General features: G+C 45.2%; 1 protein-coding gene across 1 annotated transcript in view; it reads left to right on the forward strand.

Annotated features, from left to right (window-relative positions):
• Positions 1-13,970, forward strand: part of LOC110511038 (putative pre-mRNA-splicing factor ATP-dependent RNA helicase DHX32) — a 32,644-nt gene extending 18,674 nt beyond the window's left edge. Inside the window, exons 6-13 of the mRNA XM_090217815.1 lie at positions 864-1,118; positions 1,275-1,368; positions 2,732-2,881; positions 5,767-5,958; positions 8,190-8,330; positions 10,099-10,289; positions 11,560-11,750; positions 13,218-13,970. Of these exons, the coding sequence (XP_090073941.1) occupies positions 864-1,118; positions 1,275-1,368; positions 2,732-2,881; positions 5,767-5,958; positions 8,190-8,330; positions 10,099-10,289; positions 11,560-11,750; positions 13,218-13,410 (1,407 nt within the window). The 3' untranslated portion in view covers positions 13,411-13,970. The remainder of the gene's footprint in view (positions 1-863; positions 1,119-1,274; positions 1,369-2,731; positions 2,882-5,766; positions 5,959-8,189; positions 8,331-10,098; positions 10,290-11,559; positions 11,751-13,217) is intronic.
• The last annotated feature ends 6 nt before the right edge of the window (positions 13,971-13,976 follow it).

Genomic DNA, 13,976 nt, shown 5'->3' on the forward strand with positions numbered 1-13,976 from the left:
CCCCGTCTCGTCCCCCGTCTCGTCCCCCGTCTCGTCCCCCGTCTCGTCCGCCGTCTCGTCTGCCGTGTCGTTTGCCTTTGCTTTTATTTGCTTCCGTGTGTTTGACTATGAGTGGTCTAGTGGTCTAGTGGTCTAGTGTAGTGGTCTGCCTAGTGGTCTGCCTAGTGGTCTGCCTAGTGGTCTGCCTAGTGGTCTGCCTAGTGGTCTGCCTAGTGGTCTGACTAGTGGTCTGCCTAGCGGTCTGCCTAGCGGTCTGCCTAGTGGTCTACCTAGTGGTCTGCCTAGTGGTCTGACTAGTGGTCTGCCTAGCGGTCTGTCTAGCGGTCTGCCTAGCGGTCTGCCTAGCGGTCTGCCTAGCGGTCTGCCTAGCGGTCTGCCTAGTGGTCTGCCTAGTGGTCTGCCTAGTGGTCTGACTAGTGGTCTGCCTAGTGGTCTGCCTAGTGGTCTGCCTAGTGGTCTGCCTAGTGGTCTGCCTAGTGGTCTGCCTAGTGGTCTGTTGGAATGACAAAGCGTTTTGAAAGGCCTTGTTGTCCTGGACCATGTGTGTGTGTGTGACAATGAGCTTTAAAGCCTGTCAATAGGGATGTCAACTCAGCCTTTTTCTATTGACTGGTCTGCGAGCAAAATGTGTTAACTATTTATGACATGATAAGCCCTCTCTTCCCCTCGCGTTGAACCATCCAGCCTGGGGTGTAGTGGTCAAGTAGCAGACACTATTATCCTCAGAGCTGTACAGTTTTTAGACATGTGATCCCTGCAGGAAGTGAACCCATGACCTTGGGGGCGTTGCTAGCCAGTAGCCACACGGGACAAGTCGTATGGTGCTGTCAACACTTCTCACACTGTGTTGCCACTCCCCACAGGAGGTTGTCTGTGCCCGTGCTATCCTCCAGAGAGAGGGTACCAGACTGGGGGCAGACCTTGGGGAGCTGGTGCCCGTGGTCTTGTGCCCTGGGCAGGGTCGGACACCCTCTCTCCTGGGGGAGGGGATGGGGAGTAGGGGAACCGTTACGACCAGGTGCCGGTTTGTTTTCCTCTCCACAAGCCAGGGAGAGGACATGTTCTGGGCTGTGGACTCTGTTAACTTTGTCATCGACGTAGGACTGGAGAAAAGATATGTGAGTTTAACCCCCATGAAACAAGCATTGCATGTTAGTTTATACATGTAGGCCAAGGCTATGACCATAGATATCCTATTAAATGAGTTAACTCATGACGTTATTAAATAGTTATAATATGTTTTTCTATGGTTAAACGTGTATTATTTCAACCAGGTGTATCATCCCAGAATAAGGGCCAACTCTGAAGTACTACGATCCATCAGCAGATACCAGGCTGATATCAGGAAGCAGCTGACTGGACCGACAGGTACTGATATCAGGAAGCAGCTGACTGGACCGACAGGTACTGATATCAGGAACTAGCTGACTGGACCGACAGGTACTGATATCAGGAAGCAGCTGACTGGACAGACAGGTACTGATATCAGGAAGCAGCTGACTGGACCGACAGGTACTGATATCAGGAAGCAGCTGACTGGACCGACAGGTACTGATATCAGGAAGCAGATGACTGGACAGACAGGTACTGATATCAGGAAGCAGCTGACTGGACCGACAGGTACTGATATCAGGAAGCAGATGACTGGACAGACAGGTACTGATATCAGGAAGCAGCTGACTGGACAGACAGGTACTGATATCAGGAAGGAGCTGACTGGACCGACAGGTACTGATATCAGGAAGCAGCTGACTGGACAGACAGGTACTGATATCAGGAAGCAGCTGACTGGACCGACAGGTACTGATATCAGGAAGCAGCTGACTGGACAGACAGGTACTGATATCAGAAAGCAGCTGACTGGATCAACAGGTACTGACATCCTGGACCGACAGGTACTGATTTCAGGAAGCAGCTGACTGGACCGACAGGTACTGATATCAGGAAGCAGCTGACTGGACAGACAGGTACTGATATCAGGAAGCAGCTGACAGGACCGACAGGTACTGATATCAGGAAGCAGCTGACTGGACAGACAAGTACTGATATCAGGAAGCAGCTGACTGGACCGACAGGTACTGATATCAGGAAGCAGCTGACTGGACCGACAGGTACTGATATCAGGAAGCAGCTGACTGGACCGACAGGTACTGATATCAGGAAGCAGCTGACAGGACCGACAGGTACTGATATCAGGAAGCAGCTGACTGGACCGACAGGTACTGATATCAGGAAGCAGCTGACTGGACCGACAGGTACTGATATCAGGAAGCAGCTGACTGGACAGACAGGTACTGATATCAGGAACCAGCTGACTGGACCCCCCCGTCTTTGCTCATTTGAGCTGTTCTTGCCATAATATGGACTTGGTCTTTTACCAAATAGGGTTATCTTCTGTATACCACCCCTACCTTGTCACAACACAACTGATTGGCTCAAACACATTAGGAAGGAAAGAAATTCCACAAATGAACTTTTAACAAGGCACACCTGTTAATTGAAATGCATTCCAGGTAACTACCTCATGAAGCTGGTTGAGAGAATGTCAAGAGTGTGCAAAGCTGTCATCAAGGCAAAGGGTGGCTACTTTGAAGAATCTCAAATAAATATAACACTTTTGTTGGTTACTACTTGATTCCATATGTGTTATTTCATAGTTTTGATGTCTTCACAATTATTCTACGATGTAGAAAATAGTAAAAAATTGATTGAGTTGTCTGTGTTTGTCCAGGGAAGTGTTTCTGCCTGTACCCTGAGGAGAGAGTACTCCCCATAGAGACATCCCCTCAGATCCTGGACACCAACCTCACCTTCACCATCCTCTTCCTCAAGAGGATGGAGATCGCAGGGCTGAGACACTGTGACTTCATCACCAGACCAGGTCAGTCTACCAGACAGACACTCTACATGGTACTATAGTAGGACAGTGGTCCTCATCCAGGGGTACTAGGACCTCCTAGGGCTACTTGGTCCACCGGGGCTACTTGGCCTGTCCACCGGGGCTACTTGGCCTGTCCACCGGATCTACTTGGCCTGTCCACCGGGGCTACTTGGCCTGTCCACCGGGTCTACTTGACCTGTCCACCGGGTCTACTTGGCCTACTTGGTACTTCAGGGCTACTCCGGGCAGAGTAAAATGTACTTGGTGGTACTGTAACCAAAAAAGGAATTGACCCAAACTACCAAATCAATCAAATGTATCTATAAAGCCTTTTTTACATCAGCAGATGCCACCAACTGCTTATACAGAAACCCAGCCTAACACCCCAAACAGAAAGCAATGCAGATGTAGAAGCATGACTAGAAACCCTGGTTGTATCTGGGTATTCAGTGTATTCCCAGGTTATTAGACGCTGGTCTGGGAGGTGAGTCTGACCACAAAGGTCCTAATTAAATTACATGGGTTATAATCTGTACTTCTATGGATCTGACCCTGTGTGCTGTAACTAGGGTTGCACAATTCTAGCAACTTTCCCCAAATTCCCAGTTTTTCCAGAAAATCAGGAGGGTATAAGCAGAAAATCTTGGAATCATCCAACCAGGAATTCTGGGAAACCTGGGCATTTTGTTGAAAGTTAGCAGACTTTTTTGCAACCATAGCTGTAACTGTGGAGTGGTACGGGGTACAGGAGCGTTTTTTTGTCCTGGGTAAAGGTCTGATGGAGGTCCGTATGCCGTGCTCTGTCCTGTTTAGAGGCAGCCAGCCGTGCTTTAGTAGAGCTGACAGTGGCCTGCCAGTGGCCTGCCAGGGACCATTGTCTGAGAGACCCGACCCACCCGGCTGTCCCTGCATGGGAAGAGTTGAGGACAGTGACAAACCTGCATCCCAAATGGCTCCCTATTATCTATATAGTGCCCTACTCTGGTCAAAAAGGGTAGTGTACCGTTTTGGACACAAACCACGGAGTAAAGTGGCCAGCTTGTTAATGATTACCTCATAACGCGTCTCGTTTCGTCCAGCTGACCTCCAACGCCACAATGAGGAGGAAGTAGAATTTACTGTCCTCCATTCTACTGGAACACAACTAGGCTAGAATTCCTGGATCAACCTTTTTTGGAGCTCAGGCTCTTTTCAGGAAGAGAGTTTTATTCTGATTCTGTATTCTACTGTCTTTTGACGTGTTCAAGTTCAAGTTAAGTTAAAGTAAGGCCCTCGATCTCTTGTTAAAGTAAGGCCCTCGATCTCTTGTTAAAGTTACAGTAAGGCCCTCGATCTCTTGTTAAAGTTAAAGTAAGGCCCTCGATCTCTTGTTAAAGTAAGGCCCTCGATCTCTTGTTCAAGTTACAGTAAGGCCCTCGATCTCTTGTTAACGTTAAAGTAAGGCCCTCGATCTCTTGTTAAAGTTAAAGTAAGGCCCTCGATCTCTTGTTCAAGTTAAAGTAAGGCCCTCGATCTCTTGTTCAAGTTAAAGTAAGGCCCTCGATCTCTTGTTCAAGTTAAAGTAAGGCCCTCGATCTCTTGTGAAAGTTAAAGTAAGGCCCTCGATCTCTTGTTCAAGTTAAAGTAAGGCCCTCGATCTCTTGTTAAAGTTAAAGTAAGGCCCTCGATCTCTTGTTAAAGTAAGGCCCTCGATCTCTTGTTAACGTTAAAGTAAGGCCCTCGATCTCTTGTTCAAGTTAAAGTAAGGCCCTCGATCTCTTGTTAAAGTTAAAGTAAGGCCCTCGATCTCTTGTTAAAGTAAGGCCCTCGATCTCTTGTTAACGTTAAAGTAAGGCCCTCAATCTCTTGTTCAAGTTAAAGTAAGGCCCTCGATCTCTTGTTAAAGTTAAAGTAAGGCCCTCGATCTCTTGTTCAAGTTAAAGTAAGGCCCTCGATCTCTTGTTCAAGTTAAAGTAAGGCCCTCGATCTCTTGTTCAAGTTAAAGTAAGGCCCTCGATCTCTTGTTAAAGTTAAAGTAAGGCCCTCGATCTCTTGTTCAAGTTAAAGTAAGGCCCTCGATCTCTTGTTCAAGTTAAAGTAAGGCCCTCGATCTCTTGTTAAAGTTAAAGTAAGGCCCTCGATCTCTTGTTCAAGTTAAAGTAAGGCCCTCGATCTCTTGTGAAAGTTAAAGTAAGGCCCTCGATCTCTTGTTCAAGTTAAAGTAAGGCCCTCGATCTCTTGTTCAAGTTACAGTAAGGCCCTTGATCTCTTGTTCAAGTTAAAGTAAGGCCCTCGATCTCTTGTTAAAGTTAAAGTAAGGCCCTCGATCTCTTGTTAAAGTAAGGCCCTCGATCTCTTGTTAACGTTAAAGTAAGGCCCTCGATCTCTTGTTAAAGTTAAAGTAAGGCCCTCGATCTCTTGTTCAAGTTAAAGTAAGGCCCTCGATCTCTTGTTCAAGTTAAAGTAAGGCCCTCGATCTCTTGTTCAAGTTAAAGTAAGGCCCTCGATCTCTTGTTCAAGTTAAAGTAAGGCCCTCGATCTCTTGTGAAAGTTAAAGTAAGGCCCTCGATCCCTTGAGGAGCTGAGCAGATACTATATGATCATAATCCAAAGCATCAACTGACAAGTCATTTTGTTAAACAGGTGTTTTCTCTGTCTAATATCTCTTCTTATTATTATCTATTATGTAAAGGATTATCTACTTCCCTATCCAGATCTTGTCTTTTATTATCTATGATCTAAGTTGTCTACTTCCTATCCAGATCTTGTATTGTATTATCTATGATCTAAGTTGTCTACTTCCTATCCAGATCTTGTATTTTATTATCTATGATCTAAATTGTCTACTTCCTATCCACATCTTGTATTTTATTATCTATGATCTAAATTGTCTACTTTCTATCCAGATCCAGAGGGTCTGATGCAGTCGCTAGAGGAGCTGGATTACCTTGCGGCATTGGACGACGATGGGAACCTATCAGAGATCGGGATCATAATCTCTGAGTTGCCATTGGATGCTCAGATGGCCAAGGCTCTGCTGGCGTCCTGTGAGTTTGATTGTGTGAACGAGATGGTGACCATCGCAGCTATGCTATCAGGTATGTAGTTTACACTCCTACAACCTTTGGCTCATTTGATTCTATATGATTCACTCAGGGTGGATTGTACCAACATGGATTAACTCTTAAACTGGGTTTAATCAATGTTTATCTAGTAATGTTGTTGATTCTATTTGATTCTATTTGATTCACTCAGGGTGGATTGTACCAACATGGATTAACTCTTAATCTGGGTTTAATCAAGGTTTATCTAGTAATGTTGTTGATTCTATTTGATTCACTCAGGGTGGATTGCACCAACATGGATCAACTCTTAATCTGGGTTTAATCAAGGTTTATCTAGTAATGTTGTTGATTCTATTTGATTCACTCAGGGTGGATTGCACCAACATGGATCAACTCTTAATCTGGGTTTAATCAAGGTTTATCTAGTAATGTTGTTGATTCTATTTGATTCCCCCAGGGTGGATTGCACCAACATGGATTAACTCTTAATCTGGGTTTAATCAAGGTTTATCTAGTAATGTTGTTGATTCTATTTGATTCACTCAGGGTGGATTGCACCAACATGGATCAACTCTTAATCTGGGTTTAATCAAGGTTTATCTAGTAATGTTGTTGATTCTATTTGATTCCCCCAGGGTGGATTGTACCAACATGGATTAACTCTTAATCTGGGTTTAATCAAGGTTTATCTAGTAATGTTTTTGCCCTGAACTTTAAACCTCGTTTTCAATAATCATAGTTCAATCTAATTCTTCTTCTACACTAAATTTAATTTACAACTCAAACCAAGATCAAATGTAATCTTGTTGCTCCATTGTTTTAAAAACTAATTTAAATTCAGTTTTGGGATTAAATCTAAACTGACACCGTTTAAATGAATCAAATATCAGTGTGAATCATTTGTATGTCCTTTATTTTCATTGTGATTAACAATTTTATCTCCTGTGGTTTATCATGTTCGTTAAACTCAACTATCCAGCTAAATCCTTTGACAGATAAGTGCAATTAATTTCATCCTTAGCCTGAAGTGAAAAGTCACTTTGAGTGAAAGTGAAAAGTCACTTTCACATTGACCAGTGCTGGTTTGTTTCCATAGAACTACAACATATTTATATGGTGAATCCATTAGGACACGTATCACTGATCATAGTTTAGTGATTTAACCTTAGATGAACTAATCCAGTCTTAAAATTAAGTGGTGCAACACATCTCTGATGAATTATAAACGTAGATTTGCAAAGTCTAGATTAGGTCTAATCTAAAATTGATTTAAACCATGTTGGTGCAACCAACCAACTTGTAATGGGGTTAAACCCTCAAGCCTATGTTTACATCCATAACGCCTTTATAACCACTACTGAAGATATTAGAATATCCATCATAAGCAGTCTTAACCATTATGGACAACTACCTCAGGCATCTCTGACCTTTAGAATGCATAATCTGCCTGACAGTATAATCTACTATATGGACATAGTCTAGTCTCTGACCTTTTGGATGTTTAATCTGCCAGAGAGTATGCCAGACAGTATAATCTGCCAGACAGTATGCCAGACAGTATAATCTGCCAGACAGTATGCCAGACAGTATAATCTGCCAGACAGTATGCCAGACAGTATAATCTGCCAGACAGTATGCCAGACAGTATAATCTGCCAGACAGTATGCCAGACAGTGTAATCTGCCAGACAGTATAATCTGCCAGACAGTATAATCTGCCATATGGACATAGTCTCGTCTCTGAGCATTTGCAGTTGAAGCCTAGGCGGCTGCTATTTCTCCCACTCAGACAATGAGCCACAAGGTACTATACAGGGAGAGTACGGTAGCTTGGTCAAACAATGCAAACCCTGTTGATATGTCTATTTTAGCACCAATGCTAACCTCCCTATTGATTCTCTGTCTTTCTGCGTTAGCACCAATGCTAACCTCCCTATTGATTCTCTGTCTTTCTGCGTTAGCACCAATGCTAACCTCCCTATTGATTCTCTGTCTTTCTGCGTTAGCACCAATGCTAACCTCCCTATTGATTCTCTGTCTTTCTGCGTTAGCGCCAATGCTAACCTTTAATGAATCTCTGTCTGCATTAGCGCCAGTGCTAACCACCCTATTGATTCTGTCTGTTTTGCGTTAGCACCAATGCTAACCACCCTATTGATTCTGTCTGTCTGTGTTAGCACCAATGCTAACCACCCTATTGATTATGTCTGTCTGTGTTAGCACCAATGCTAACCACCCTATTGATTCTGTCTGTTTTGCGTTTAGCACCAAGCTGCTTCCTGGAGCCACCTGTTGGCAGGACCCAAGAGGTACAACAGTGTCACAGAAAGTTCCGGCACCCTGAGGGAGACCACTTCACCCTCATCAACATCTACAACGCCTTCAAATACAGCCAGAGAGAGACATGTGAGTTAGTTACTTCAAATGCAGCCAGAAAGACAGTCAGTCACATCCATTGAGCTCAAAAAAGCATCACATTGTGAAATACTTCACTATACTGGGCCTTCGGTAAGGATTCAGACCCCTTGACTTTTTCCACGTTTTGTTAGGTTACAACCTTATTCTAAAATTCATTAAATAGTCCCCACCCCCTCCTCAATCTACACACAACACCCCATAATAACACATTGAAAACTGGTTTTTAGAATTTTTTGCAAATGTATTAAAAATAAAAAACAGAAATGCCTTATTTTCATAAGTATTCAGACCCTTTGCTATGAGACTTGATATGGAGCTCAGATGCATCCTGTTTCCATTGATTATCCTTAAGCTGTTTCTACAACTTGATTGGAGTCCACCTGTGGAAAATTCAATTGATTGGACATGATTTGGAAAGGAACACACCTGTGTATATATAAGGTCCCACAGTTGACAGTGAATGCCAGAGCAAAAACCAAGCCATGAGGTCGAAGGAATTGTCCGTAGAGCTCCGAGACAGGATTGCGTCTAGGCACAGATCTGGGGAAGGGTACCAAAACATTTCTGCAACATTGAAGGTCTCCAAGAACACCGTGGCCTCCATCAATCTTAAATGGAAGAAGTTTGGAACCACCAACACTCTTCCTAGAGCTGGCCACCCGGCCAAAATGAGCAATCGGGGGAGAAGGGCCTTGGTCAGGGAGGTGACCAAGAACCGGTGGTCACTCTGACCGAGCTCTAGAGCTCCCCTGTGGAGATGGGAGAACCTTCCAGAAGGACAACCATCTCTGTAGCACTCCACTAATCATGGCCTTTATGGTAGAGTGGCCAGACAGAAACCACTCCTCAGTAAAAGGCACATGACAGCCCGCTTGGAGTTTTCCAAAAGGCACCTAAAGACTCTCAGACCATGAGAAGCAAGACTCTGGTCTGATGAAACCAAGATTGAACTCTTTGCCCTGAATGCCAAGCGTCACGTCTGGAGGAAACCTGGCACCAACCCTACGGTGAAGCATGGAGGTGGCAGCATCATACTGTGGGGATGTTTTTCAGCAGCAGGGATTGGGAGACTAGTCAGGATCGAGGCAAAGATGAACGGAGCAAAGTACAGAGAGATCCTTGATGAAAACCTGCTCCAGAGCACTCAGGACCTCAGACTAGGGCAAAGGTTCACCTTCCAACAGGACAACGACCCTAAGCACACAGAGAAGACAACACAGGAGTGGATTCGGGACAAGTCTCTGAATGTCCTTGAGTGGCCCAGCCAGAGCCTGGACTTGAACCCGATTTAACATGTCTGGAGAGACCTGAAAATAGCTGTGCAGCGACGCTCCCCATCCAACCTGACAGAGCTTGAGAGGATCTGCAGAGAAGAACGGTAGAAACTCCCCAAATACAGGTGTGTCAAGCTTGTAGCGTCATACCCAAGAAGACTCGAGGCTGTAATCACTGCCAAAGTCGCTTCAACAAAGTACTGAGTAAAGGGTCTGAATACTTATTTAAATGTTATATTTCAGTTTTTTTCCTAAAAAACTGTTTTTGCTTTGTCATTATGGGGTATTGTGTGTAGATTGATGAGGTAAAAAAAAAAACTATTTAAATCTATTTTATAATAAGGCTGTAAAGTAACATGTGGAAAAAGTCAAGGGGTCTGAATACTTTCCGAATGCACTGTTTGCAATTTAATTCTATTCTACTTGATTCTATTCTCTTCTCCTCACTTGTATCTGAATGTTTCTTCTCGTTATTCCCTCAGACTTCAGCGTAGAGAAGTGGTGTCAGGACTACCATCTGAACCACCGCGCCCTTCAGACGGCAGACGCCATCAGGTCAGAGTTGACGGACATCCTGAAGAGAATAGAGCTGCCCATCTCTGAGACGTCCTTCGGAACCAAGACCAACACACTCAACATCAAGAGAGCTCTGCTGGCAGGGTTCTTCATGCAGGTCGGTGGACAATGGAGAACCGTAGTGCTGGTGTAGAGGACGTCCCACTGCTCGTTTAAGCGTGTTCCGTTTCCTCCCGGTTCCACTCCATACCGAGGTTCCAACCCGAGGTTAGCAACACCAGGGTTCAATTCCCGAAGGGATTGCATACGTGACCGCCCTCCTGAAGCGTGTCACGCCCCTGAAAGCTAGCTATTCGGCCGCGCAAGTGGCAGATCCCAATCTGCTACATTAGCAACACCAAGGTTCAATTCCCGAAGGGATCACATACGTGACCACACTCCTGAAGCGTGTCACGCCCCTGAAAGCTAGCTATTTGGCCGCGCAAGTGGCAGATCCCAATCTGCTACATTAGCAACACCAAGGTTCAATTCCCGACCGGATCACATACACATTAAACATCTGAATGAACTCACCGTTCTGTATGGAAGTCAGTGTCCTGTATGGAAGTCGGTGTCCTGTATGGGAGTCAGTGTCCTGTATGGAAGTCAGTGTCCTGGGTCCTGTATGGAAGTCGGTGTCCTGTATGGAAGTCAGTGTCCTGTATGGAAGTCAGTGTCCTGTATGGAAGTCGGTGTCCTGTATGGAAGTCAGTGTCCTGTATGGAAGTCAGTGTCCTGTATGGAAGTCGGTGTCCTGGGTCCTGTATGGAAGTCGGTGTCCTGTATGGAAGTCAGTGTCCTGGGTCCTGTATGGAAGTCGGTGTCCTGTATGGAAGTCAGTGTCCTGTATGGAAGTCGGTGTCCTGTATGGAAGTCAGTGTCCTGGGTCCTGTATGGAAGTCGGTGTCCTGGGTCCTGTATGGAAGTCGGTGTCCTGTATGGAAGTCAGTGTCCTGGGTCCTGTATGGAAGTCGGTGTCCTGGGTCCTGTATGGAAGTCGGTGTCCTGTATGGAAGTCGGTGTCCTGTATGGAAGTCAGTGTCCTGTATGGAAGTCAGTGTCCTGTATGGAAGTCAGTGTCCTGTATGGAAGTCAGTGTCCTGTATGGAAGTCGGTGTCCTGTATGGAAGACAGTGTCCTGTATGGAAGACAGTGTCCTGTATGGAAGTCGGTGTCCTGGGTCCTGTATGGAAGTCAGTGTCCTGTATGGAAGTCGGTGTCCTGTATGGAAGACAGTGTCCTGTATGGAAGTCGGTGTCCTGTATGGAAGTCAGTGTCCTGGGTCCTGTATGGAAGTCGGTGTCCTGTATGGAAGACAGTGTCCTGTCACTTTCCATGCAGTAATTTGTTTAATGGCAAATATGAAGTTCCTTTATCCCTGTTTTCAGATTGCCCGTGATGTGGATGGTTCAGGAAACTACTTCATGTTGACCAACAGACACATGGCTCAGGTCCACCCTGCCTCCAGCTACGGGACCAAGGCACATCAATTGGGTTTTCCAGAGTGGGTGCTGTTCCATGAGTATACTCTCTCGGGAAACCACGGTATCCGGACAGTCTCTGAAATCTCCCCTGCAGTGTAAGTCAATGGGCCAAACTAAGGCTCTTTCTCAATGCATTTTTCCTTGCCTCCTCATGTCCATTCTTGTGTCTTCTTTTTAAAATATGCATTGGATGAGGTCAGAGGCCCCTCCCCTCTAACCTTCTTATCCAATGACCCCCGAGACCTCTCCCCTCGAACCTTCTCATCCAATGACACCTGAGGCCCCTCCCCTCTAACCTTCTCATCCTATGACCCCCCCCTCTAACCTTATCCAATGACCCCCGAGGCCCCTCCCTTCTTACCTTCTCATTCAATGACCCCCGAGGCCTCTCCCCTCTAACCTTCTCATCCAATGACCCCCGAGGCCCCTCCCCTCTAACATTCTCATCCAATGACACCTGAGGCCTCTCCCCTCTAACCTTCTCATCCAATGACCCGAGGCCTCTCCCCTCTAACCTTCTCATCCAATGGTTCATCCAGACGGCCCCTTCAGTATTTATATAATATCAGTGTCGTCTTCTCTCTGTAGGTTCTTCCAGACGGCTCCTCAGTATTTCTATAATATCAGTAGGTTCATCCAGACGGCCCCTCCAGTATTTCTATAATATCAGTGTCGTCTTCTGTCTGTAGGTTCATCCAGACGGCCCCTCAGTATTTCTATAATATCAGTGTCGTCTTCTGTCTGTAGGTTCATCCAGACGGCCCCTCCAGTATTTCTATAATATCAGTGTCGTCTTCTCTCTGTAGGTTCTTCCAGACGGCTCCTCAGTATTTCTATAATATCAGTGTCGTCTAATGTCTGTAGGTTCATCCAGACGGCCCCTCCAGTATTTCTATAATATCAGTGTCGTCTTCTCTCTGTAGGTTCATCCAGACGGCCCCTCAGTATTTCTATAATATCAGTGTCGTCTAATGTCTGTAGGTTCATCCAGACGGCCCCTCAGTATTTCTATAATATCAGTGTCGTCTAATGTCTGTAGGTTCATCCAGACGGCCCCTCAGTATTTCTATAATATCAGTGTCGTCTTCTCTCTGTAGGTTCATCCAGACGGCCCCTCCAGTATTTCTATAATATCAGTGTCGTCTTCTCTCTGTAGGTTCATCCAGACGGCCCCTCAGTATTTCTATAATATCAGTGTCGTCTAATGTCTGTAGGTTCATCCAGACGGCCCCTCTGATATTATAGAAATACTGAGGGGCCGTCTGGATGAACCTACAGAGAGAAGACGACACTGATATTATAGAAATACTGTGTCGTCTTCTCTCTGTAGGTTCATCCAGACGGCCCCTCAGTATTTCTATAATATCAGTGTCGTCTTCTCTCTGTAGGTTCATCCAGACGGCCCCTCAGTATTTCTATAATATCAGTGTCGTCTTCTCTCTGTAGGTTCATCCAGACGGCTCCTCAGTATTTCTATAATATCAGTGTCGTCTTCTCTCTGTAGGTTCATCCAGACGGCCCCTCAGTATTTCTATAATATCAGTGTCGTCTTCTCTCTGTAGGTTCATCCAGACGGCTCCTCAGTATTTCTATTCCAACCTGCCTCCTAGTGAGAGTAAAGACCTACTACAGCACATTCTGGAGCGGGACGGATCTGGACATAAAGACAAGCAACAGACCCTGACCATCAACAGTAAAGCGGATAAGGACTGCAGTACAGTGGCTCAGTCTTATGACCGATGTGTGCTACAGTGACCTCTGGTGGAGAGCTTCAGCACTGCACCGACTTTTACTGAAAAGACAATCATCGTTGATGAGAACAGAGGTTCTCGGGGGACACCCAGACTTTTCACAATGTTGTTGTAGCCCTGAACTATGTCACCTGATTGACTCAGTGATTAGATGAATCAGGTGTGAGTGGAATAGTTCACATATGGAACAGCTGGGGGGGGGGGGTCCCCCTGAGGAGAGTTTTGAAAATCCTTGGGTTACATCAACTTCCAAATGACTGACTTGCCGTACACTATTGTTCATATCTTTAGTTCAGTCAGGTGGTAACTGCCTTGGTAATTTGATATTACAGTAAATAATTAGCCTATATTCTAATAAGAGTATCACCCCAATAAATGAATCCAGATCATCAAATCCAAGTTTGAACATCTTGATATTCCTTCACAGAAAAATACACCATTTCATTTTTTGGGGGAATTTGTCACTTGCTCGATAACCCTAATATTGTGTAAGAACATGTTTGTAGTGATTGTTTTAACATTTCAGTATGTTTTTGACATGAATCTGTAAATACAGTGCTTTCAACTACA

Source organism: Oncorhynchus mykiss, chromosome 23 (assembly GCF_057628025.1).
Source record: "Oncorhynchus mykiss isolate SJ-2025 chromosome 23, ASM5762802v1, whole genome shotgun sequence".
NCBI classification, from domain to species: domain Eukaryota; kingdom Metazoa; phylum Chordata; class Actinopteri; order Salmoniformes; family Salmonidae; genus Oncorhynchus; species Oncorhynchus mykiss.